Raw genomic sequence first — 27,640 nt, forward strand, 5'->3', positions numbered from 1 at the left:
TAACAAAATGTTTGAGAGGGATGTTATAAAAATTTCTGTCCCCAATCTCATGACGTAGTTCAGAATGGAGATATACAATAGACCTCCTAGTCAAGTAAGTTGAATTATCATTATATTTAAGAAATACTTTTCCTGTAATCTTCACTTATTTACCACGCAGATCACATACTTACTGAATTCTTCCTCGTATTACAACCTATCCAAAAAATGATAACAAACATAGTGAAAAATAATTAAGAATTCAAATAAAGTTATTGACATGTCTATTCGTAAATATATAATTTCAATTAATGGCAAAAATTACAGACAGACAAATAAATAAATATATAAATTGATTAAACAACCAATTTATAGTTGAATTCCTCGCCGTGATTTTGACAAGAAAAACAGCAAAAAAAGCGATGTTCCTGGATTTTGATTATGTCAATATTTTTTAAGGATACTTTTTCTTAAATTAATGTTTGAATTAAGTTGCAACTGGCGATAAACAACATAAATTATTAGTTTCGATTCTCCAATTGCACATTCAAACATTCAAAATAAATAAATAAATAAATAAAAAATAAATAAATGAATAAATAAATAAATAAATAAATAAATAACCAAGAAATAAATCAATTGATTAATCAATCAATCAATAATAAGAAGAGAAAAACAGAAGTCAAAGGACAAACAAATTCATGACCAAAAGTAAATACACGAAAAGCCAAAGTCCGCAGAAATTACACAGAAACTTACGATAGAGCAACACAAAACCAACATATCACAACCCCCTCCCTTTTCCATTCACAGAGAGAAAATAAACTGTTAATACAGGTCTGTTAATACAGGTACTCTTGAAACGTAAGCAAATCCTGTTCCCCCTGTGGAATCTATTGCGTTGCGCATGACAAGTTGATATTCTATAGTAAATCAAATTATTTGGTATGTCAACGAAATGTAAGGATAGACACATGATATTCAGAAGTAATAAACCTAAACTGATGTGTTTCCATGTCTTGTTCGTCAAATATTTAAGCATCTGAATATTGTGTCTGATTTCTAAAATTGCGTATTAAAATGAAGATTTTTTTTTATTATTTCTATTACAAATGAAGCTGTCTAAGGTTTTATAATATCATATCTGCATATGATTAGTCAATTCGCATTGGATCGACATAAAAAAAATCATATTTTGTACTTGTGGAGATTTTAAAAGTGAGTGAATCATGTTTTCTGATTATACCTCACTAGTGTGACGACGACAGGCGTTAATATTCCCGGGGCCAGGCTGCAATAATGTTTAATAATTTATAGAATTTGCACTTGCGCATTTCGCTGTTGACAGAAGCTTTCTTCTTGTAAAGCATACGCAAATGTATTTATAAAGTAGCAGGCGACTAGCACGAAAGCGATTCGGACTTCGTCCTCTTTCACAGGTAACATCTGTCTCATATTATATTGACGTTAGTGAAACACAAAAGGGATCTCTTTATGATTCGACAACAACCATCACGGTGACTTAAGTTGCCCTTCGAAATATTTTCTGTGCTGGTGACCTGGTCCTGATCGGTGTCGGTGCTCGTTTAAAACCAAATCTCATGCTATACGATATTTCTCCAATATCGACAGTTAATTTTAAATCGTCATGTAGAAGATTGTATTCGACCGCTCAACTTATTGAACAGAAAGAAATGGAGATTGCAGATCTAATTCAAACATAGTCCATGAAGAATGTATATTTGGCGCAAGACTTTTTTGTATGCACAATTTCCATTTTAAGATTTCAAATATTTTTCCTGTTTCAGTAATTGGAATTTTCCTCAACAAAACATTATTGGAATGAATGTTAAAAATCTATTTCTCATGGACTTTCATCCACGTGTTTACCTCTTCTAGCCTATATAAGGGTAGGTGAGCAATTGACATCCTTTGGCATTTAGCGTCTGTAAACTTTCACATTTTCATCTTCTCAGGACAGGATTGTTTAGTAATCACTCTTACTAATGAATGGTTCTATTAGAAAAAAAGGTAAAAAGATCTATTGTAATCTAATCACTTTTTACAATGTGTTTGGACATAAGCACAACTGCTAAAACTTTGAATACAAGCAAAGGGTAACGATTCTCATCTTGGGACTGCATTTATCTGCCTATTTCTAAATTAAGTCAATATTTGAGATGTCACGGAATTCACATTCGTCTACCAATTTACCAGTATATATTGGCTTATCAAAAACGATACCCTGTTCATTTATATGCAGGTATCAACTTAAACTTAGACAGAAGATAACTGCTGTATGAATCCATTTTATATATGTTTTCGTGCTCCTCTTTCCCCAAAACAACTGTATGATCGTCCTTTTAATTAGCAACACATCGCTTCTTTGATTGCAAAAAACACGTGTTTCCTACGCTAGTAAAACAAAATATTTGTTTTATTTCCGTTCTGATACTATATAAACAAACCAACTAGTACATAATCAGGATCTACCAACATTAATCAAGATCCTCCAGCACAGAACATTATCTTGCAGGACACCCTTATTCACCGTGAAGAGATGCTAAAAATTTGTCATGTGCATAAATGAAGACCTTACTAAAACTTTTGACAACAAAAGAAAACTAAACTTATAGCTTTTGCAATATACAACAAAAATCTCTTATGAAGTATAAATATTTGTAGTGCTATAAGACGGAAATGTTCTCGTTAATGACCCTTGTGATAATTAAAAAAACAAATTTTAATGCCAGTTATTATGAGAGCTTTAAAGGTCTTTAACCAAGAACGTACAAGTTATATATGCAAGCTTTCTAAAATAAGAAGACTTTAAACGTATTTAACCAATGACGTAAATATATGCCCTATACGTACAAGATAAAGTAACCGGTTAAAATTAGTACAAGTTAAAGTTTTGTTTTTCCCATTATGTTTAATCTTTTAATCACTAACATTCACTGACAATTTAAAATTAAACACATGCATGTCTTTTAATAATTCACCTCACTGTGTCCTTTTAACCAATTTACTTCTGGTATTAAGTTACCTAAACCATAACACACAGCATATATACTTTTCAGAAATAAATGTTAAATGCCTTCAAAATGTTGACGTGAAGGCTAATTAATATTGGTTTTTGGATAAACAAATAAGGTTTATAACATCTAAATCAGTGTTATGGATGCTGAGCCAACGCCAGCTGGAGAGGGCCTCAAGAAATCAGTAAGTGAACAATATATGCCAATATTTGTTTTTTAAACTGTCAACAGTCGTTAAGATCATACCAGTGTTAATCAATGATAGATTTGGAAGACCACACATAAAGCATTGGAAGCATATGATATAAATAAGAAGATGTGGTATGAGTGCCAACGAGACAACTCTCCATCCAAGTCACAATGTATAAAAAGTAAATATAGGTCAAAGTACGGCCTTCAACACGGAGCCTTGGCTTACACCGAACAGCAAGTAATAAAGGATAAAAAAATGACTAGTGTAAAACAATTCAAACAGGAAAACCAACGATCTAATCTATATAAAAAACGAGAAACGAGAAACACTTATGAACCACACCAACAAACGACAACCACTGAACAACAGGCTCCTAACTTAGGACAGGTGCATACAAATGCAGCGGGTTTAAACGTTTTAACAGGCGCCAACCTTCACCCTAACCTGAGATAGTAGTGTAACATTACAACATAAAAAGACACACTATAAAATATCAATTGAGATGGCTTAACTCGATCAAAAAGACATATAAACAAAAACAAGTAAACAAACACTGAACGAATAAGTTTGATCTATGACACAATATAAATACAATATTAATAAAAAAAAAAAAGATGTAGCAACAGTGTCAAAAAGACAACTCTAACCTGGGACAAAATGGCGTTAAATAAAATAGCGTACACAGGAAAATTTAAATATAATAATTTTGTTGTTAGGAGTACGGAAACATTTTTTACAAAATTAATAAATTTGTTGTTCACAGTACGAGTAGAGAAGTAAAAGTTTATCGTCATACTAAATACTTATCAAAAGTGGTACATATTAAAAATATTGAGACGAGATATAACACAAAATAAGTAAACATTGAACTACAGAAATGCATTACAAATTGTGTCAACAGGTCAAATTAACACGAAAGTACGATTTGAGAGTACTCGCAGTTACTGAAAGCTAGTTTAAAGCCAAAAACAATTGATAATAAAAAAGCATCCATCAGAGACTAGAATCAATTAAAACACATCCCAGGGATTAAGTGTTTTAACGCCATGAACAGTCAAGAAGACATGACTTGTGCAATGCCAAAATAAAAATAAAAATATCGACAGGCAGTAGGGTAGTTAGGACTTAACCTTATAATAAATATGTATCATGTTATATATAGATAAAGCAATCTCTAAATAGAAAATAAACGTGTGTATTTTTACATCCCAAAAACCATTCGAAAAGAATACAAATTTAGTTATGTTTAATTTGTTGATGACAAAATTGAGGTTAGTGCCAATGTAAACAATATTCAAAGATCTCATTACAACATTAATAAGATAACCTTTACTAATAAGTTTGTTTAAAGGTTCGATGAGTTTACGAGGATCACATAGTGATTTCCGCGCTTTTAGTACAATATTACTGTAAAATTTAGGATGTGAAATATCGTTTATAATAAGTTACAGGTACAGCCAAATTTACTAATCAAATCTTTGTATCTATGAAAGAATTTAGTAAATGTTTTAAGTAATTTATGGTAACGTAATCCCCGACTTAATAATTTACCAGTGATGCATTGATTACGTTCGTTAAAATCTATGACTTCACTACACACACGGGCATAGCGAACGAGTTGGGATATATAAACATCGTATGATAGAGCCAAAGGAACATAGTCGTCTAAAAAAGGAAAATCAACAATAAGGAATGCAAAATTGTCTCTTTTGTCGTAAATTTTAGTATGGAGCTTCCCTTTAGAAATTGAAATGTCTAAATCTAGAAAAGGACAACTACTGCTGTTTATTAGATTTATTTAAAGTAAGCTCCTTTGGGTAAATTTCGGTAGTATATTTAGAAAACTCTGGATTATTTAACAACAAAAAAATATCATCAAGATAACGGTAGGTATTGTTGAATGTGTCAACCAAATGTAACAATCACGTGTCTTTACTGAGTTTGGCCATAAACTGTGATCATAGCAATAACGGAATAAATCTGCTATTAAAGGGGCGCATTAAGTGCCCATAGGAATACCTACTACCTGTCGATACACTTTATCGCCGAAACGTACATATATGTTGTTCAGGAGAAAACTTAAAGCTTCAGTCATATCTTCACATTTCCAGTAAGTGTATCTAGCATACTTTCCTTTTTCGTTACAGAAAAAGGCTTTAAACGAGTAACAGCAAATAAATTTGCAATGAGATTTTTCAAAAGACCATTTAATCAAATATGAAAACTTTTTCTTGATACGATTGTTTGGTAGTGTAGTGAAGAGAGTCGAAAAATCACAACTGTCAACAGAATTAAAAGGACCATCAAAAGCACGTATTTTATCTAAAACCTCCTAAGAATTTCTAACACTCCAAAAATAGTTAATACCATTATTTTCATAAACTATATTACAAAAGTTAATAACAAGTTCTTTGATAGTAGTAAGTGAGGTAGTTAGAAGCACTGACAGCTTATATAGTAGTAAAGGAGGCAGTTAGAAGCACTGACAGATTAGTAGTAGAACACTTACTAGAAGCGGAGATGAAACGAAATTTAAATGGTTGTTTGTGTGATTTAGGTAACCAGTACATAGTTGGGACTTTCAAATGTTAGGAAAAGGCCATAAGCTTGGTAGTGGCAGTGATATGCTTGTTTATAATTTGACTCTCTGTGGAGCGTACGGACCTGAATGCAGAAGAATTGATCATTTCGTTTTGGAGAACTACCGTGTTGTATATGCGTCACACCACCACTACATTATTGGCTGCTTTGTCTGCCGGTACGAACACAAACCGCTTTGCGAGTACTTGGTGTTTATTTTTTATTCTAGAAAGGAGTATATCATGAACCCTATTATTAATTTCAGAATTGTTTTCAAAATGAGAAATACGAATATTAACAGTATTCATAATTTTATTCAAATAACTGTCTAGAGATTTGTTATCAGATTTTTCACGTTTACACCAATTTTTACAGTAGGCAGACAGAGCGTCTTTAATGACCTGACGACACTGTTTCCAATCTATAATAGATGCAGGACGATATTTAGGTCCTTTCTTAAGAAAAGTTTTGACCTCACGGTCTTCAACGATGTTGAGGTCTCCTGTAATGACATGACCATAGGGAACATATCTAAAACTAGATGTTTCACAGTCTCAAGTGGAAGGAGCATTATTTTCTATTAATTCTATATTGACGTCTGATGTTACTGACGTATAATTAAAAATCAAACTTCTGCTGGGTTTTTTGTACTAATACGAAATAATAGGTGGTTCTGTATTATCAAAATATGGAGGTATTTGGCTATGGATTGTAGAGTATATAGCTGTCTATTGACACCAACGAAACAAACCCTAAATAATCTTATGTTCAAAGTCTGAGATGCAGGACTTCTGGCATTCTCGCTATATATTGATTTCTAAGTTTTAACATAGTGTGAGGTATCCGCAAAAGAGCAGTGTTTATAAAATACTATATTTTTTTAAAACACCAAATATTCTTGTTAATTCTCTATTTGCTGATTATTACAAGAATGATATAAAGTTAATTCTAAGGAAGGTGTATAAGAGTCATCATCACACAATAATATATACAGTTATTTCTTAGATGTACATATTTATCAACTTATAGTGCCGACAGTCCGCGTTACTCTTGCTTACTATATTTCAAAATGTAAATGTTAACCTAGCACACAAATCGTGCGATAAAACGAAATTTCAGTAGAGCTCCTCTGTTTACTGAAGTGTTTTTGTACACTTCTAAAACATAACAACAAAGCATTAACTGGTTTTGTATGAGCAACAACCATAATATGTCACTTACTATTTTATTATCTATAGTTGTTACAAGCGGCCAGAAAATGTGATATGGAGACAATGTCTAAACTTCTCGGCGAATGGAGAAATATTGATCTCTCGTTTACAGATGATGTAAGTATTAATTTAAAAAGAAAGTCCAGATTCTACCCCCCCCCCCCCCCCCCCCCATAAATATCAGTTAGAGAAACAAAAACCATGCATTATTTACTCTAAACGTGATGAGTCTAGGGGTATTCCAAACAGGTCTGTAAAACACGGACGGTATGCAGTAAAGGGTAAAGATACAGGGTATACAATATGAGACATGTACTACTGTAACAAGAGATTTGCATTACGGGAATGTGATACATGGTATACAATACGGAACTTTGATACAGGGATTTCAAAACGTGACATGTGATACAAGGTATGCAATACGTGACATGTGATACATGGTATACAATACGGGACATGTGATACATTGTATACAATACGGGACATGTGATACATTGTATACAATACGGGACATGTGATACATTGTATACAATAAGGAACATGTGATACAGGGTGTGCAATACGGGACATGTGAAACATGGTGTGTAATACGGGACATTAATACATGGATTTCAATACGGAACATGTGATGCTTCGTATGCAATACGGGATATGTAATACGGGAGAATAGCAATACGGGAATGTGATACATGGTAAGACGGCGTGCACAAAGTTGACGGCAACTGTAAAATGCGCTTTTAAAACTAGTCTTATACAACCGTGTTTAAAATATCTTTTGAATAGGAAGTTTTTTTTATGATAAAATATTGAATGCTAGCCATTAAAATCCACATTACTAGTAAGGTTATCAAAATTAAATCTATAAAGTATGAAACAACTATAGAGAAAACGGCAAAAATATGTGAAACTTGTAACACTGAATAAGCATAAAATAGAGTTTTTGACCTAAAATTTATACAAATTCAACATATTTTCCCGCATTTTCTTATAATAGAATTTTTCGGATTCGGACTATTACGTCAGACGAAATTCAATGCAACAAAATTCAAAAACGGCCATGGAAGATGAGTTTGGAATGTAGTTCGTTATGTGTAAGAAGTAGTAATTTGGAAGGATTAATATTCGAAAATGTAAGAATAGGTCAGAAAAATATGTAATTGCTATTTTTTAATTTCGAAATAACTTGATATCCCATATGTGCATAACAAGAGGTTTAAAAAAATCTGTAAAATATGAATGATTCGATAGTCCAGGCTGAACACCTGAAAATTTTAAATATCCAGCTATTATGTTACAATTTAAAGAAATGACGTTTTAACGCTATTTTCTGAATAGGGTCCACGACATAGTCGCTTATTGTTTCCGTTAGACTGCTCTTAGCATATATTTATTTATATTTCCGGAATGTGTATTTGCTGCACTTTGTTGTTCGAAAAATAAAGAAATATGTTTAACGTTTATGTTTAAAGTTATGTGATAAACTAAGTGTCCAGTGTTTTTGTTATGCGTTTGTTTTCTGAGGAAAAAATGTCGACGTCGTAAATGATTTAGTATTTTGAAGACGTTACGTTTGTAGACTCAGCTATATGCACGCCGTCTGTACAATACGGGACTTTGATACAGGGATGTCAATATGGGATATGTGATACAGGGTGTGCAATACGGGACATAAAATACATGGTATACAATACGGGACTTTGATACAGGGATTTCAATACTGAACATATGATACTGGGTATGCAAAATGTAATTCAAGGTAGGAAAAATTGGTTTCAATGTATCTACTTTATCATCAGATATTCAAAACAGCGGTTTGAACTGTTATATGATAAAAACCTAATACGTAAGCTCTGGTAATATCGCAATTAATCCACGCCTATAAATGTCGCTTCAGATGTTGTTTCATATCGTGTCAGAACAAATTATATGTGTAAATTTTTATTCTAAAAGTCATGAGTTTTTCGCTCTTTTTAGGCCGGCAAGACTCTACTTCACCATTGTACTTCAGCAGGAGATAAGGAGAATTCATTGCTTTTGTTAGACCGAGGAGCGCCACCAAACAAATCAGATAACGTAATTACATCTTTATTATAGTTAATTTTCTTTTTAAACAACGATATACAATTACAATGTAATATGTACTATAATAGCACCATAAATAGATAAATTAACATCGCATATATTACTTATAAAACGAAACTCAGGGACGATTTCAGTAAAAAAAAAAACAATTCTGTATTTGAACTTTAATCATAATGAGAAATACAGATTGTTATAGTGAACCAATCATAAATGATCAAAATTCTTATTTAACATTTTTTTTTCTGTCTGCTTTGACATCATCTGACAAAAAGGTGAACAAAACTAACATAACTAAAGATTTGTTTTGTTGCAAAGAAAATGTCCACTATATTATATTACGAACACTAAAATCATGCTTACATTTTCAGATGGGAATGACACCATTACACTATGCCGCTAAGAAAGATTTCACAGACATTATTGAATCCTTGGTGACTCATGGCGCGGCTGTTAATGCCATTGAAACGGTAACTCTTTTATTTATAAAACAGTGTTACGTGTAAGCAAATAGAAAAAAAGTCGGCATTACAAATTGAATGAATAAAAGGAGATGTAGGGTGTACATTAAGGAGACAGAAATTCAGTGACAAAAAAAACCAACATGCTACATCTACATTTACAGGTCAATATACGGTAATCGACAACAAACAAGTGTCTAAACAATATGTCAAGCTCTTAATCGCCAAAAGCCTAGAAATGATGCCAGTCAACAGTCAGACAATCAAAGGTCTGCCATCAACACCAAATTCGCCAAATAATTTAAACAATAACATGATTATAAAATATAGAAAAGACAAGCACGGATGAGATCCGTCGACTAGTTTAAAGAAAAGCATGCTATTAGATACACGAAGATAGCATAGAATTAAAGCGACAAGATTACGTATCAAACACTAACAAATATATTGAGTCAATCAAAGAGCAGAGTTAGACGTATCTAGGGACTGCGTGGCCGAGTGGGCTAAGTAGTCCAACTACTGTATCGCTAGCCTGTCAACACTGAGGTTGTGAGTTCGAACCCCGCACGTGGTAGGTGCATTCGACTCCAATCTTAATTGACAAGGATTGTCAGTTTTCCTGCCGAAGGTCGGTGATTCTCTCCGGGCACTCCGACTTCCTTTACCAATAAAAACTGACCGCCACGAAATAGCCAAAAGTGCTGAAAGTGGCGTTAAACGCCAATCAATCAATCAATATATTTACGATTCATGTAACTTATAAAGATAAATCAGAGAGGATATATATTAGGTTTGCTAAAATATATTTCGTGTTGTTGACATAATTATAGTCGGAAATTTTTAAATAGACTCTGGACAATTTAAAATTTAGTATATGGATAAAAACTTGTCTATAATTCGCCTATAAAGTACAAATATCGTCCTCCTGATGTTTTTCCTAGCATTGCTGCGTTTTAAGGTGGATTCCTTATTGAAGTAATCCCTACATGTCTGATTCAAATTCAAATCAATCTTGTGTTTAACTTTTTCCGTAATAAATCGGTGGAGTTTGTATTTTACCAATCGCTTATGTTTAGTTTTCGTTACATTAAGTTTCATTTCGGAATTTTTCTCCGCAGAAAACTGCACAGACAGCATTACACATCACTGTATCGAAGAATTTTCTGACAACAGCTCAATTTTTACTGTTCAGCGGTGCCGATGCCTCGATGAAAGATAAGGTAATCTTTTTCTCACTTTTCATGATAATTTTATTCCTATTGTTACAGAAAACAAGGATTTGTATACACTATACAAATCCTTGCAGAAAACAATATGAAACATGATAAGAAATGAAATGCGATAACAATGAAATAAAATAAAAAATAAAAAAAATAATAGCAATCACGTGACAAATGAAGAAGAAGGAAATGAAAATAGATTTCAAATATGAAATATATCTAGATTAGATCTTTAATAGCATATTCCGTATATCTATACCATGTTGGGTCTATTTTAAATACCAAATTAATGTTTTCCAACTTGTAACAGGTCAGTTAATGTCCCCTTTTTCATAAAGAAAGTAACAAGATATTCATTTATTTATATGTTTGCGCTAAGACTACCTTACTTACAAATATATGTGTTACGTACATATATGTGCACAGTAAACAATTTTTCAATTAGATTTGCGCAATCTACCGTTTAAAAGACACAATGGGAACATTTAAAGTATGTGTAAAATAGTAAAAAATCTGGTTAAATCGAGTTTTATACGTACTCAATGTTCATGAATGTAGCGTATGAATTCCTAATATCTTGACCAAAAAATATAAAAAAATGGATATAGTACGACTTGAAGAATAAAATGTCAGTTACATCTTTAAGTGATTGGTTAATACATAGTGGAGATGTTACTGTAGATTTCTTTGTTTCAGTAAGTTATTCAATGTCTTATTAATAATTAAAATTCCACAGGAATTTCAATCAATTAACTTCAGTATCTTTTCATTCTCCGGAATCTCTGTTTTTCCAATGCTTCTCAACTTCGTTTGGTTTTCCAACTGTTTTGATTCAAGTGTAACTGTTGGGTCATATGTAGACGAAACACGCGTTTGGCGTTCTTAATCATAAGCCTGGATACGATGGATAATCATAAGCCTGGATACGATGGATAATCATAAGCCTGGATACGATGGATATGTGCCAATTCTCGTAACCACAAACCTGTCTTTTTTTCTTCGAATGTGACCTACCAAATTAGAATTATCGCCGGGTATGTACTAACATGAGCAACACGACGGGTACCACATGTGGATCAGGATTTGCTCACCCTTCCAGAGCACCTGCGATCACCCCGGTTTTTGGAGGGGTTCGTGTTGTTCAGTTTTTAGTTTCTATGTTGTGTTTTGTATACTGTTGTTTGTCTTTTGGTCGTTTTTCGTGCCACGGCGTTGTCAGTTTGTTTCGACTTTTGAGTTTGAATGTCCCTTTGGTATCTTTCGTCTTTCTTTGCAGAGAAGATCAATACTAGACACTCGAGGGATTAACGTATTGTAACTATATAGGCTATCAAAGATTTTGAAGTGTAATGTATTCACTAAAACAAGTATAACACCGTCATTCATACATGTGCTTGTTCTTATAGCATTTTGCTTATTTTCTCCTGGATATCTACAAAATATGTTTTGATGTGTGGTTACCTATACTGGAGTGGTTTTACAACTGGTTACATGAACAGTTCCATGTGTAGGGAGAGCTGCAATTGTTATATCTGTGGTGTATCTACACGCACTCTTTTAAACTTTATTGAAAGATCACGTATCTGTAAAAATAAAATAAAAGCACGTTGTGTATTTAAAGTCCAAAAAGAATAAAAAAAAAGCATGCTCTAGAATAAACAAAGTAAATCCTGTTTTCCGATTAAAAAGACCACAAGAATAAAGGACGGAATACAATTGTATTACGTTTATGTGACGAAAATGAAGAAAGAAAAACAGTTTATTGATATGAACATTTAAATAACAAATATCTTAAACATACATAATTCAATATGTTCAGAAAGTTTATTCTAACTTTTTAGACAATTTGATAAAATTTATATTTGTACAATAAATCGGTTTAATAAAAGGTAAAAGGTACACAATCGCCTACTGAAAATGTTCTCTGTTCACATAAATTATGTTTACAATTGGTAACAATAAAACAGAATTATCAAACAATCCAGTACCTAGTAGCTTATACATGTTTCATTTCAATATTTTCGCTCTGTAAAGTTGTTACTTTTATCATTATTACAAATAACACTTAATTATATTGTTTTACTTTGATATTGAATTCTAATATTTTGAGAGTATTTCCCTAAATGGGAGCTATTGAATTCAGTAATTTATCAGAATATCCAGCATTTTGTGTTGACGAATTCCCAGAGGATATTTATTCGTAAATTATATATTGATGCTAGTAAAGTTTCATATTTTAAACAATGATATACTAAATACGTCAATTTCATACAACTATAAGTGAATACTTTCTAAAATGGATGACTGGGATATTGAAGACGATTTAGATGAGTTGTTACCGGTAAGTTATTTCAATTTTTGGACAGAAATTGAATGGTCTTAAAAAGATTACCGATGATAAGTGAGGGAAACAAAATTGAAAAGACAAAACAATATCGAAACTACTCAATAAAACCTACAAAATATGAAGATTATACCAGTCAAATCTGCGTTCAGATTACTTCAAGCTCTCCCAATTAGTATATCTTTATTTCAATAAATTCGAAAAGTTATCTGCTCTCAACCTTGGTCCTTTGGTGGTTACTCCAATGTATTCTATAAATACAAGGTTGCCAAATACTTTTTTAAAACGAAAGTCTGCAAGAATTTTAGAAAATATATGAAAGAGAAATTTTTACGTCTTTTTAAACACATCGAAGCTAAGATCTAGGGAACAAATCGGGACATTGTCCATGCATTTTGACCCTGTGATCTTAAGAAATGCTGGAACGCTGCCAATCCACCAAAGTAAAGCTATGTCGTATAGTAATTATTTCATATTGTTAATCGATCATTCAGTAAATTAAATTTTTCACGAAAACAGAAATCCCCTTTGATCATTCCATGGCTCATAAAAAATAAACAACTGAAACGCAAGAAGTATAGAAAAAAAACAAGAATATCACAGTTACCCAAAAGAAGCAAAATAACTTAAATGAATTACTAACACATAAAATGAGCTTTTTGCATACAGTTTTCAGATATCAAGATATAAAAATTTATTAGCACGCGCTTCCGCATCATTTCAGTAGGTGATTTGACATTTTCAATTATAAATGAATTGTTTTTTTTGTACTGTTCGTGTCATTGTAGTAAGAAACCATCAAATATTAATTAACGGTATCCTTTGTTTCAAAAACGTGGAACAGAACAACTTAGCACACAACGCTTTGCATAGCGAGACTCCGTTGTAGGATGAACCAGGTAGAAAATCATATCCTTATGCTGTCTGTACCTCAGACCATAATAATAAGTTATAATAATATTATCAGGCTACGTTAAGTACATGAAACAGGTCACACATATATCGCTGTAAAATATAGTTTTATATTTTCAGCAAGGGAAATCACCAATAGCATTATGCAGATCAAAAGAAATGCGGAACTTGCTTGCAGGTTTTGCTCAGAGTACGCAAGGTGGTCTTAGGTAAGTTATTGTCGTTCATTTATTTTGAAGATCAAATGGCACACAGTTGTATAATGTCAGTAAAAATTATCGAAGATTTTAGCATTTATACTGTTTGAAATACATGTAAATATGTGTAATTGTGTAACTTGCGTATCATATTAGTTACATAGTGTACTAGTGACCTAATACGATATAAATGGGGTCAGTAAATTCCATATTAGGTCACTAGCACACTGTGTAACGAATTTATCTTACCGACTATCTTAACATGTGGCATTTAGACTATTGGCCTATCAAAGTAATCTTCAATATAGAGAACGTACTTCGATTGGTCTATACAAAAAAACAAATGCCAACAATAACAACTTGTTAGCTTTTAATATGTTTTCTGCATTTACTTCAATCGTTCATCATCAATTTCTTCGTCTGTTGAAACCTTTCAGATTTTCCCTCAACACCGTGTTGCCGATTTTACAAAGGGACGTAACACCACTACTAACAGTATATTGAAATAAACCATGCCTACTAACCCATATGAAATATACACGATCACCACGCGGTTGCTTTTAACCAATCATATTCCTAGAAATGTATAGGAGGTAAGATAAGACATTATACATAGATATCTAGTCGTCAATTTACAAAATATACATTACCTGGCGTTTGACAAAACAAAATGTAACCTGAAGACACCTGTTGTTCACCATCTAAATCTTTTATCACATTTTTATGGCAAGCCGTTTTACTATTTTATAAGATATCTCATATCTTATATGAGATATCTTATAAACAATATAAGATATCTTATAAACTATATAAGATATCTTATGAACTATATAAGATATCTTATAAACTATCTGAGATATCTGTAAAGTATATAAGATATCTTATATACAAATATTTATAAGATATATCTTATAAATCATATGAGATATCTTATAAACTATATGAGATATCTAATAAACTATATAAGATGTCTCATATAATATATAAGATATCTTATACAAACTAGTTTGTTTAAAATATCTTATATAATCTAGTTTTTATAAGAAATCTTAAAACTTTATAAGATATCTTATATACTTTATAAGATATCTTCTAAAGTATATAAGATATCTTATAAACTATATCTTATAAAGAAAATTATAAGAGATATCTTATAAACTATATAAGATATCTCATATACTATATAAGATATCTCATATAATATGATATATCTTATATAGTATATGAGATATCTTATAAACTTTAGAAGATATCTTATAAAGTTTATAAGATATCTTATAAAGTTTATAAGATATCTTATAAAGTTTATAAGATATCTTATTAAAACTAGATTATATAAGATATCTTATATATTATATATTATATGAGATAACTTATATATTTTTTGAGATATCTTATATATTATATGAGATATCTTGAAGTTAGAATAAATAGTAAAACGGGTTGCCATACATTTTGATCACATTCATTTCTGAATATAGCGAAAAACAGTTATTTTTGCAGATTGTTTGTATAAATGCACAAAACTTTAAACTAACTTTTGCCGTTAACGACTACTTTTAAGAAAGGAAATTTGGAAAGGCTATGATGCATCAAATAGATTTCGCTGACTTGCGAATTACTATCTGTACGTTTGCATTATAGTTATTCAATAGCCACACCAAAAAAAAAAACCTTTATGCCATGTATGTGTAGTACATAGTATATGTATATTAAAAGAATTGTATTGGTGCATTTTTTTCTCGGGTTTATATTATCGATCGAATTTAAAGGTCAAAATATATAGATATAATAATGATATTCTAAATAAATATCATTATTCAAATATTTGAACATGATTTATTACAAAACAATAAACGAAAAAAACATGACAGACAGCAACCCACGACAAACACTGGCTCCGGACTTGTGACAGGCACATAGATAATATGGCAGCGTTAAACATGTTTGTGGGGGATCAACATCCCCTTACCTGCGACAGTGATGTAACGGCACAACATAGAACAAACTGTAAAAATCAGCTAGACTATATATACCTTCATGAAGGCTGAATTACAATTTTATCTAGTTTACGATTTTTAATATCGAATTTCTTCGCGGCATTTCAGTCCAAAATGCCAACCGAAATTAAAAGATGTTACTGGCCTACCAGCCTCCTGAATAATTCGAAACTTTTTTAGTCATACTCTTTGGTTTAATAACAAGTAAATAAAGTATCATAAACATATTTTCCTGAAATTACAGAGAGATTCAGTTACAAACAGTTGACATGCAAGGTGGCACCAAAACTTTTTGTGATCGCCTCGATCTCCTGATAGACTATACAGATGCTTCACCTGACGACCAATTTTCTGTAATGTGCCGGAAGCAAGCTATTGACTATTCTGACGAGGACTTCGGACTCACGGATAGGGACGAAATTTTTAGTGATGTCGTTAACTACAGGTTAGGTCGGAAAGGTCGACAAACTACAGCTACTCTCACTGTACCAATATTTGGTGAACTTGAGATAAAAGAAGAGCTTGTGTTGAAAGGGAATCGTGGCTATTCTGCTCCGATAACTTCACTAAAAAACGAAGGACAGGTGAGATCCATGATTGTATTTGACATTTTTATCTCCATATGTTTATTAATATTAAAAAGGATAAATCAGCCAAAAAATGTACTTCTAGTCTTAGCATTTGACATGTAATCCTAATTGAATGCCACCGTATTTTTATGCGTAAAATAAAAAAAGCAAAACAATAACAATAACAAAACAAAAAAATAAAGGAAAAAAGTAAAAGCAAGAAATATAATGAAAGTAAAAACATAGAATAATTTAGACAAGCAATACTTAAACAATTGTTATCATCAAACAATTTATTTTTAATTTCAGAAATATTATGGTATCGTCACGATTGATATGTCATCACTTGATGCTTTCGTTGTTGTGAGTCGTCCAATCAAAGAAATTTTCAATGTAGATTCGACAGCTGTTGTCCTCAGGTCAAAGGTTAACCCAGGCGTACAACTAGTCATTCCTCCTGAAACATTTGAAGAAAGAACGCAATTGACTTTAGAAGTAGGTAGAACGGTATTAAGAGTCAACAGTTTGTATTCCGAAGGCAAATGCTTCAAATTATCCTGACGCAGCACTTTTATTTTATGTTATTGCTGTAGTAGTCTATATCTGTATGATGAAACAAAAAATATTGAGTAGTAGTGAGAAGCTTGACCTTAATTTTTACTACACAATTAAAAAGATTGTCTTACTTATTTTGCAATTTAAATAGGCTTTCCATTGCTTTTCAGATAACAGATTCACCTAACCCTGAACTTTTTGCAACAACTCATATGGAAAATGTTTATTCGTGCACATGTTTTTGTAGTGTTCATACGGAAAACAAAGCTGGACCAAAAAATGACGTCATATTTCGTTTTCCATTACCAGAAGAATATGGCCAAGGTGGTCAACTGTATGCATTTCAATCTAATGTTTATGAAATAGGAGATGTCAGTGTGGACAGTTGGACAGCATTAAATACAAATGTTAATGTTTCTAACAAACTTGTAGAATTTTCTTCACGGACATTTTCAGTGTAAGTATCGAATATTTCTTTTCATGAATAAGGGAAAAGAAAAATCTGAAGAAAAAAAAAATTGGCTGAACATCATCATTTACTTAAAACGACAGAGAGAAAGAGAGATGTGGGGGTAAAGATAGAAGGAGTTGAATTGAATAGAAATCAGAGTGTATATCAGCTCATCAATCTGCAGTCAAATTGAAGTCGACTAACATGTACAGATGTTAATTACATTCAGAACATACAATAATTGTATACGAACAAAACACAGACATAAATTATTTTATCTCGAAGTCCTATTCGACAAAACATTTGCTTTCATTATACAGAGCTGCAGGAGATAAATGCTTTGTCCGTCTCAATACCAAGGTGTCGGATGATTTACTTTTCAATTAGGGCTACTTACTTGAGTGTTCAAGCTATTTTAGAGGAGCTAGATCTGCTCACCTTTGCGATGCAAACGAGTCCAACCTAGGTTTTTGTGTTTTTTTCAATATTAAATGTTTTGTGAACTTTTTTCTGTCCTTTTGTCTTTTTCTTTTGACTAGACGTTGCCTGTATTTCTCCAACTTCTTCCTTCGTGTCTTCGTGTCTTCTTTCATTTTTACTCTTTCATTTAATAGTCCGAGAAGACACGTTTTTGACATGTGCTTATGGTATCTTTATCATTATTACTTGTATTTATGTTTTCATTGTATTTTAGCAAAGCATGTGTGGAAACGAAGAAGGGAATCGATCCTTCAACATTAACAGATAAGGTACACATCGCATTTGAAAAAGCAAAAAAACGAGAATATACTGTTATGTTTTTAGTCATGTCAAAACGCATTGGCAATGGAAATACTTTTACCATTATTGTTGAGTGTACCAAAGTTGAAAATGCAGAAAGTCGAAAAGAGTATTGGTTAGAGGAAGGATATACTGATCAAAAACCTACGCAATCTTCATGGTTTAATGCTTATTCCAGATACAAATATAGATGTAAACTTAGCAAGTCATTTCAAAATCTCCTTGTTAACGATTCTGACGAAGTTTATCTGCAGTTCCATGCAAGAAGGATAAATTACCAATGTTTTACTCTGCAAATGGCAGAAAACTTTGACGAAGCTAAAGGTGATTTACAGATATTTTCTGTTAAATCAACAAAGTCACGAGATGAAAATAAAGATCTGTCCATTCGAACGGAGAAACCTGATAAAACACAGCCAGACAAACCATTAGCATCTATTTCCATTCAACTATTTCGAAATGTTAAACCAACACTCATAACTCCAAATATCCCTCCAATGTCTCCTACCATGGATGATTTTAGATCGCCAACTAGGACAACCATGACACCAGTAGATGTTACACCAACAATGTCTAAAATGAACAACATGAAAGGTGTCAACTTTAAAGAGGAGGCAAAGGGGGATCCATCCTGGAAAGGTAAATAAAATATTTCTTTGATATTTGTAGATGGTCTTATGTATACAAACATATAATGTTTTGATGCGTTCAGTAACTCTAATTAGTAACTTTTAGAATTTCATGATAGGACTAATAAAATTAGCCAAAATCATGGGGATCAAAAATGTTTTAAATTGAGATCGATTAACTGCAATGAGAATTTTATAACGTGTTATTTTTATTTACAACCACTAGGTCGATGCCGCTGCTAATCACCGATGGTCTCATTAGCTTCAGTACTGATATGATTAATTTAGGCAATAGTATTTCACCGATGTTCAAACCTCATAAATCAATTCAGAAGATACAAATCCAGGTAACAAACAAAAACTGGGGGAATCGCATGAATCCAGAAGGAGAGTTACCGGATGTGTCCAAAGGGCATGCGTCGTCTGCTATACACACACCACCCGCCACACGAATCCAGAAGGAGAGATACCGGATGTGTTCAAAGGGCATGCGTCGTCTGCTATACACACACCACCCGCCACACGAATCCAGAAGGAGAGATACCGTATGTGTCCAAAGGGCATGCGTCGTCTGCTATACACACACACCACCCGCCACACGAATCCACAATCAGTCAAAATATCACTATCGAGAATAAGACACAATCGATAAAATATCAGATCGGACATATCTTTTAAAACAAACCTTTGTTGATAAATTTAGATATTATCAAGAAACTAGCACCAAACTACCTCAGGTAAAGTTATTACACATACTTGATTTTTAAACTTTGGGTATGAGCATTTCTGATGAAGGTAAATCCAGAAAAGTGCTTTGGACGCACTAAATCTATAAAGTATTATGTTCATTCATTATCTTTTGTAAGGACATCCCAAATTAGCCAAATTACATGAGGATTAACAAAACCACTCTAGCGCTCATGGACAGTAATATTTGTTATACTATTTATTTTATTTCAAATACACTTATTTTTCAGAATTGTTCTCTTTATTTTCCAATTCAAAGCAATTTGGATGTTGTTAGTTTGACAGCTGATTGACTTTTTATTTTCTCCTTTCACAACTTAAAAATTTGGTTCTTAACAAGCAACTATCTTAAATCATTTTTGTCGTACATTTTGAATACATACTCATCTATGCTTTCTGATTTATTATGTTTTTCTAAAGGTTTTACAAATGACTCGTTTTTACATGGACTATTAGATCAATTGGATGAAGAATGGTATAAGCTAGTTGTGTTATTGGGAATTCCTTATAAGGAAGTGGATACGGTACTTCATATGACAGAAGCTACGCAAGACCAAAAAATATATCATGTAGGCATTCACACATAGTGAAATAATTATCAAATCATTGATTTATAAAGTAACATTACACCTCTTAATTATATTGCTGCATTTGGGTTATATTTCTGCATAGCAACAAGAAATTACCGAACTGATTGTTGTCACTAAATATTCATGCAATATGACTCATTTAGTGAACTATTTATGTTCACAATTGCAAATATTACGAAAAGTTAGTATAATGCAATTTTACATTTCAATGGAAAAATCTAATTAGGTGTTGCTAGAAAGGCAATTTTGAACATTATTTCTTTTATTTTTCTAATTTCCTTAAACTAATATTTTTAAATAACTGTCACAACAAGGGATGCATTGCGATAATAGACTTTTGCGGCCCATGGGTTTCTTCAATAAACACTTCTTTAAATAGTATATTTGTCTTTTAGACCACTGTTAACCAATAATTTTATTTGGCCTACGGGAAAATATCTATGGAATTTCTATTAAATCTGACTTTCTCTATGTTTTGCACGCGGAACCCGGTTCATATTATCGTCATTTATCAATTATTGCAGAGGTATTTCATTATTTCATCTTAAGACACGCAAAATTAAAAAAGTGTGTTTTCATTGCAAACAGTACGTCTTTATACAAAAGGAAATGTCTGTACCAAGTCAGGAAAATGACAGTTGTTTTCCATTCGTTTGATGTGTTTTAGCTTTTGATTTTGCCATTTGATAAAGGACTTTCCATTTTGAACTTTCCTTTGAGTTCGGTATTTTGTTATTTTACTTTTTCCTCAGTTTCAGTTACTTTGATTAAATTATTAAATTTAGCACAATGACAAAATAAGGATATTTTTGTAATTTTACTTTTTATAATTGACAGTAAATATCAACTTATTGCAATTTTATCCCCTTTTGAATAACCATGAGAAAGTCAAACTTTTGAAAGAGTGATATTCTTACTTCATTGGTTTATGTGTTAAACCGCTTTTTTTTTTATAACTACATAGTCTATAAAATATGTTTTTCCTTGTAATAATAGAAGAAATTACAGTTCTTTGAAAATATATCGTTATAACGTTACAACATGCGTCTTCCCTATTTCATCTTTTGATTATCTGATATTAATTAAAGATCTTTTTGAAAAACGAACTCGACTTATTACCATTTGTTGGATAGAACCACCATTCATATAGCAAGCAAGCAAAGTGCCAACACTTCTGTATCAAATGCCTTGGGTAGATTTCAACATTTTGAAATAAATACGTTCAGACGTCATGGCGAAATCACGTGATCTCATGGCCAGACATGTTCAGTTCGATATCTTTTTTAATGAAAAACCAAACTTCACTTGTTGTAGTTAACTTTTATGAATTCATGATGGACCGGAAAACACACTTATCGCAACAGATCCGTAAGCAACGTAAAAAAAAGGAAACATACAGTCAAAATGTTAACTGTTTTGGACATACATGTCAAAAATATTTCTTAAAGTGTATGAAGGATAACAAATGTCTACATTACAAAACTTATGGTTGTTCGAATACTGTTGATTAATACAATTTTGATTAAAACGGGAGAAAACAATATTATGATAGTAAGTACAACTTTATAGACCCCTTGTCTCACATTTGTACAGAATATATTTGCAAACAAAGGCATATTCTATCACTGCATTTCAGTTTTTATTACGATGGAGAGATAGTAGTAGAGCAAGAGACGACCTCGGAATGGCAAATCTAATAACTGCTGTGTCAAAAGGAGGCCGGCGAGATATATGCACATCAATTTTGCTTGATATGAAACAATGGTAATTTAATTACCGATACTGCTATTTCAGAAATGTACCTTCATCAATGCATAAGGCATATGATTAGAATTGTATTTTATGTTTTGGTTGTAATTCATTATAAATTGAATCGATTAATGATATCATATTTTTCACATTAGACTTCAACTGACTGCAAGTAAATAGAATCTAATATTATTTGAGATCGTTTACGGTTTTATGTATATTTATCTATTCAAATGTTTGAGAATGATGCTGAAAGAATATGAATTATCTTGTAATACTCAATTCCAAAGTTCTTTCACAAATCAAAAGTTCAAAATCACTAGCAGGAGAAGAAAACACTTATCATCAGATGGATAAGATGAAAAATTACTGTCAATATATTTGCTTTGCATAGACATTCCACATGAAAATCACGGCAATAAAAAAATAAATTCAACGTACAGTAATTCAATTAAGTACACAAGTGTGTGAAGGTCACTATAGATGTGATGTTTTTTTACATTTTAACAGGTATCGCCTCTAGCTGTTAAATTTTTGTTTAACCAACAAATTATCTAGTTCTTATTGGTATATAATTTGTGACGACAAAGCTCAAACAACGAATAATAAAATCAACCCGATAGCTTAGAAAATAAGCTGTTACTAAAAGATCTCGAAATACACGTACCATAAGAAACAAATATCTGCAGCAATTATCCAGTTCCTGTAAAAAAAAGAAATCGAAATTGTGTACATTTGTATTATTAATGTAGTATATAAAATGTCTACTGAAATTTCATTGGTATGGTATAAACTGACTAACATTCCAGTGAAAACAATAAAACTAAGTGCATCGACATGGTAAGCATATCCTTCTATACATTCATTACCAGTCATACGATTCCGACCATATTAAGTAGTAGTCGTCAAAGCTATGGGAATTAAAAAAAATCGATAACAATCTCCGATTACAATAGCGAAATATGAAATCCATGACAGAAATTAAAGGACTCGGATAAGATGAGAATATGCGACACTCAGTAGCGATCAATTCGTTGAGGCATCCGCAGTACTTGTTTAGTGATGATTAAATATTTATTCATAGCTTTTTTTATTTTATTTTTTATTTAAGAGTGAAATGCTACCATGGTGTCATGAAAATAAAATATGGTCAGTTTCTAATAGTTAAATCCAGTTTATTCACCTTGTACGATATTTATGGCAAGTTTTTCGTTCCGTTTCATTTCGTGTCAGTAGAATATTTACAAGAATATCATTTCATTAAATGGGATAACGAGGAACATGGTACAATATCAGACATTATTTTAGACAAGGTCTACAAGATGTCATGATCTGATGCATTTTAAAGACGGTAGCTGAAATATCTGTTTAATTTTCCAGGTATGAAAATGACGGTAACAAGAAAACAAAATTTTGGCGCTGGGTAAACAAAGCTTTTACAGATCCTGACATATACAACCCCGGAGGTACATCATTTCTTTTTATATGATAAAAGTTAACAGTAGCACAATGATAAATAAATTTATGAATATAATTATTTCAACAACAAAAAAAAAACCATAATAAAATGAAGAAATAAGAATTTGTTAAACTTTCAACATGTTCTACCATATTTTACATCTGTGAAAATATCTATTTAAATTCGAACAAATCGAGGTGGTGTAGCCTATTTGTTGAATGTAGAAAAAGGGTAATTGCTTAAAACCCAATTCAGGAATTATTTTATTCTAATTGCAATACATTTATACATTTATGGTATTCGCCTTCTGCAATGCAGTCAAAATTAGCAAAGTTGTAAAAAAGCGAAATACTAAAATTTGACCAGTGAAGACATCTAAACAAACAAGGCAACAAATAAAAGATGCACTGACACAACAAAACAAAAATAAAATTAATCAAGTAAAACACCTATTAGTTTGAACACCCATCATTTGTTCATATGGACAACAGTTTAGTCAATTCAATCATGTCAAATTTATTTGTAGATTATCCACCACCCATGTCTGATCAATTCTTGGTACTGTTGACTCAGTCGATAGAAAATCCAAATTTTGAAGTAGGCGTGTCTCTCGGGATGTCTAGAGTTGACACTAACAACATACTGGAGGATAAATTGATGGCCACTGAAGAACATAAGTTACTGGCGGTATATAATTTCTTTTTTTTTTTCATTTTACTGTTTGTTCATTTATCTTGTAAATACACCATGTTTACTATTTACGTCGTACAGATTTTTGAACCTTTGATATCCCGATACGAACAATACTTAAAGGTTTCATATAGAGTGAAAATTGAAAATCGCTTGATATCAAATCGAGTTCTTTGATTTCAATATAATGATAAACGTTGGCGATATCCAATTCTTACGAGATGTTAAACCTATTTCTTGTATGGTCAAAAATATATTTGTGTTAAAACGGAAAGCTGCAAAATGATGGTACTTGTCTTTTGCCCTTAAAAAGTATGACTTCCTTGTGCCATTCAATAATCCGAGTCGTTGCCAAGCTTTTTGTACGCTTCAGAATGGAATCTGAGTAAAAAAGCATACTTTCAGGTGAAATGTGAGTGTTTTGCATAGTATTGAAGTATTGAAGAAATCATAAATTTCCGTTGCCACGGGGAGAAAATAGTCTGTTTTGACCTTTGAAAATCACCATTGACCTAACGAATATCCAATGGAAATGTCGCAATTTCGAATCAAATTGCAGGATCGAAGAACTAAATTAACGATTTTTTTTAACCACTTTTCCATATCAGATCGGTTCAGTGTGATACGAGAAATATCTCATTATGCAGGAAATAAATAACAGCCCACAACCATACGAGAATGTGTATTCCAAATTGGAAGACCTTGCCAATAAAACACCTTTTAAAGACATTGTTAATTTTATCTAGGTCATTTGCAATTTTGATTTGGTCTTCCTACTGATGCACAAGAGTTCCTTATACCTGTTTTTTTTTTTGGTCCTCTGTTTGGCGTTATGTATAGTTGATACTCTTCAACGTTTCATACTTTCCGGTTTTTAGAGAGGTTTCAAGCACCATCACTAACGAGAAATTAATTTCGACGAAATTCGAATAGAGACCACAAAATTAGTCTCGGTATCTTTTTCATGTTATTTAGTTGTATAGATAAGATTAAGATATGTGTTGTCCATGAATGCTTTTGGGTTATATTTCAGATTTTTGTTGAAGCAAGAGATAAGAAATCATCAAAAAGTGAGGCTTTACGGAGTTTTGTTAATGCTATGGGTGAGGTAGAAATGTTAGTTGGAAAGAAATGGGTAATAATGGCAGCAGAAAACTGGTAAGATTTACATATTTTTTTTCAAAGCAAATAAGATATATAACCATAAGGATAGTCGGTACGATTACCTTATTTACTATGTTATATTGAAATATTTTTTGGTATATTGATATTCTCCTAAACATGTTGACTAGAATTATCGAGAGTAGTAGCAGTGGATTTAAACTTGGTTGAAGGGGTGCGGATTTAAATGAGATTTTCTTGATGTTGAATATTAATGTCTATATGTTTATTAGGTTACTCTATGTTTATTGTAAACATTAACCGATTTTAAAGATTCCGATAATATAGAAGGAGGGTTACGGAATGTTGTCTCACATTTTTTTGGTGTATTATAATTGAATTAGCGTTGTCACCACAAAATAAGGTTTTTGTTTAGTAATGTACAATGGGTCACAATTTTTTTTTTTTTCTTCTGAAACACCAAATAATCCTTTTTTGAATATTTTTTAACAGGCTTGAAGCAAACAAGAAAAATGATGATCCTTTTGTCAAAGAAGTGGAGTCAGTTTTGCGGCCTATGCACTTGATCAGTTGACTATTTGTATTAGAAAAAAATTAATAAAGATATTTTTAATTGAAATAAATTTCAATATGTTTTGTCTCATAAGTAAAGCAGTGATTTGATATCCAAGGAATGTATACGCTTCTTGTGTGTGTGTTTTCAAAATGATATTCATTTGCTCCAATCTTAGACTTTTTTTATTTTCCTTTTGTAAAATCTAAAATTGAACTTATACGTTAAGGTAAAACTCATTAAAAATAGAGATACAAACCTCATTTTGACTGTGCAAGTCAAATGAACTTCTCCCGACCAAAGATGGAGGCGATTTTAGCGTAAATACACACTACTGATTTTTACCATTTAAATATTTCATCTGGTTGAAGTGACATGTCGTCAAACCATATTAAAATTTTCATCCGGTATTTCAGTGCTCTCACTGACTTTGCTTTTCAATTTTTGTCGTCTCATGACAATAGCAACTGCACTTAAAATTCAAAATAACACCACAGCTACGAAACCAAAATCGATAAGGATAGCACTTGTTATGAGGAATGTGTTATTGGAATCATTTAACACGATTTCAACTACAGTATTTTTGTTGCATAAGTATATACCGTTCATGAGAGCATCGATGGAAACGTTTTAAGGTCTTATATTGTAGACAAGACGAGGGATGTATCAAGGAATGAACGAGATTGATGATACGGTAGTACTTGAAGTAATTAGACAACTTTCATTTATGTTTAGATTGTTCAACAATGTGCCTTGTAATTTTTGAGGCGTCTCACATTTTCCAATCAGATTAAGTCTCGGCATGCTGTCTCTTTTCAACATTTGAGGTCCGTCAAAATGAACAGGAGTATCAATTAATGACATAAATACAAGTGTTTTCTAATTATTATTTTCTTTACTTTTTGTTTGCTTATGAACTGTTGATGTATAGTATAGTTTTTCAATATAACATTGTATAGATTACTGTTCAATTCTTTATTCTAAAATTACAAATAATGTTAAATCAATTAGTTCTATTAAGCTGTTTTTGTGTACTGTCCTAAATTATTTTAGTTATTCGTTGTTATTCTTTGGTTAACATGTCGAAATGTACTATTATATTATTTATTTATGTATTTCTCTTTCTTTGGTGTTTTTGCATTTAGTTGTACTCTGTTCCCGTCATGTAATGTAGTCATTTTAGCAGTATGTTTAAAATTGCCATAAAGCGCGGAGGTTTGACTAGCCACAAAACCAGGTTCAACCCACCATTTTTTCTTAAAATGTCCTGTACTAAGTCAGGAATATGGCAGTTGATATTCAATAGTTCATTTCTATGAATGTTGCATTGTTGTTTGTTTTTGTTGCACTTCTGTGTTCTGTTATTTCGTTGTTATTATAGTTGATGTGTTTCACTCGGTTTTAGTTTGTAACCCGGATTTGTTTTCTCTCCATCGATTTATGACTTTTGAACAGCGGTATATTACTATTGCCTTTATTTTAATGCCCTGACTTTCTCGACGACTAGAACCATTCTTAATTATAATCAGAAA

At 31.9% G+C, this 27,640-nt stretch overlaps 1 protein-coding gene across 4 annotated transcripts; it reads left to right on the plus strand.

Annotated features, from left to right (window-relative positions):
• LOC127726679 (uncharacterized) lies at positions 1-27,223 on the plus strand. Of its 4 annotated transcripts, XM_052234129.1 has the most exons (17): positions 1-94; positions 3,060-3,201; positions 7,029-7,118; positions 8,976-9,074; positions 9,452-9,550; positions 10,660-10,761; positions 14,138-14,226; positions 16,459-16,798; positions 17,093-17,278; positions 17,509-17,795; positions 18,484-19,208; positions 20,366-20,514; positions 22,172-22,299; positions 23,665-23,750; positions 24,270-24,430; positions 25,467-25,591; positions 26,048-27,223. In XM_052234129.1, exons 2-17 carry the CDS (start codon positions 3,157-3,159, stop codon positions 26,127-26,129), a joined length of 2,793 nt encoding a protein of 930 aa, XP_052090089.1. In that variant the 5' UTR covers positions 1-94; positions 3,060-3,156; the 3' UTR covers positions 26,130-27,223. The 4 variants fall into 4 exon arrangements, with proteins under 4 accessions (XP_052090089.1, XP_052090096.1, XP_052090103.1 ...); XM_052234136.1 differs by lacking the exon at positions 3,060-3,201; XM_052234143.1 differs by lacking the exons at positions 1-94; positions 3,060-3,201; positions 7,029-7,118; ... (1 more) ...; positions 9,452-9,550; positions 10,660-10,761 and adding an exon at positions 10,853-11,456.
• Positions 27,224-27,640: the final 417 nt, after the last annotated feature.

Source organism: Mytilus californianus, unplaced genomic scaffold (genome assembly GCF_021869535.1).
Source record: "Mytilus californianus isolate M0D057914Y unplaced genomic scaffold, xbMytCali1.0.p SCAF_1, whole genome shotgun sequence".
Taxonomy (NCBI): Eukaryota; Metazoa; Mollusca; class Bivalvia; order Mytilida; family Mytilidae; genus Mytilus; species Mytilus californianus.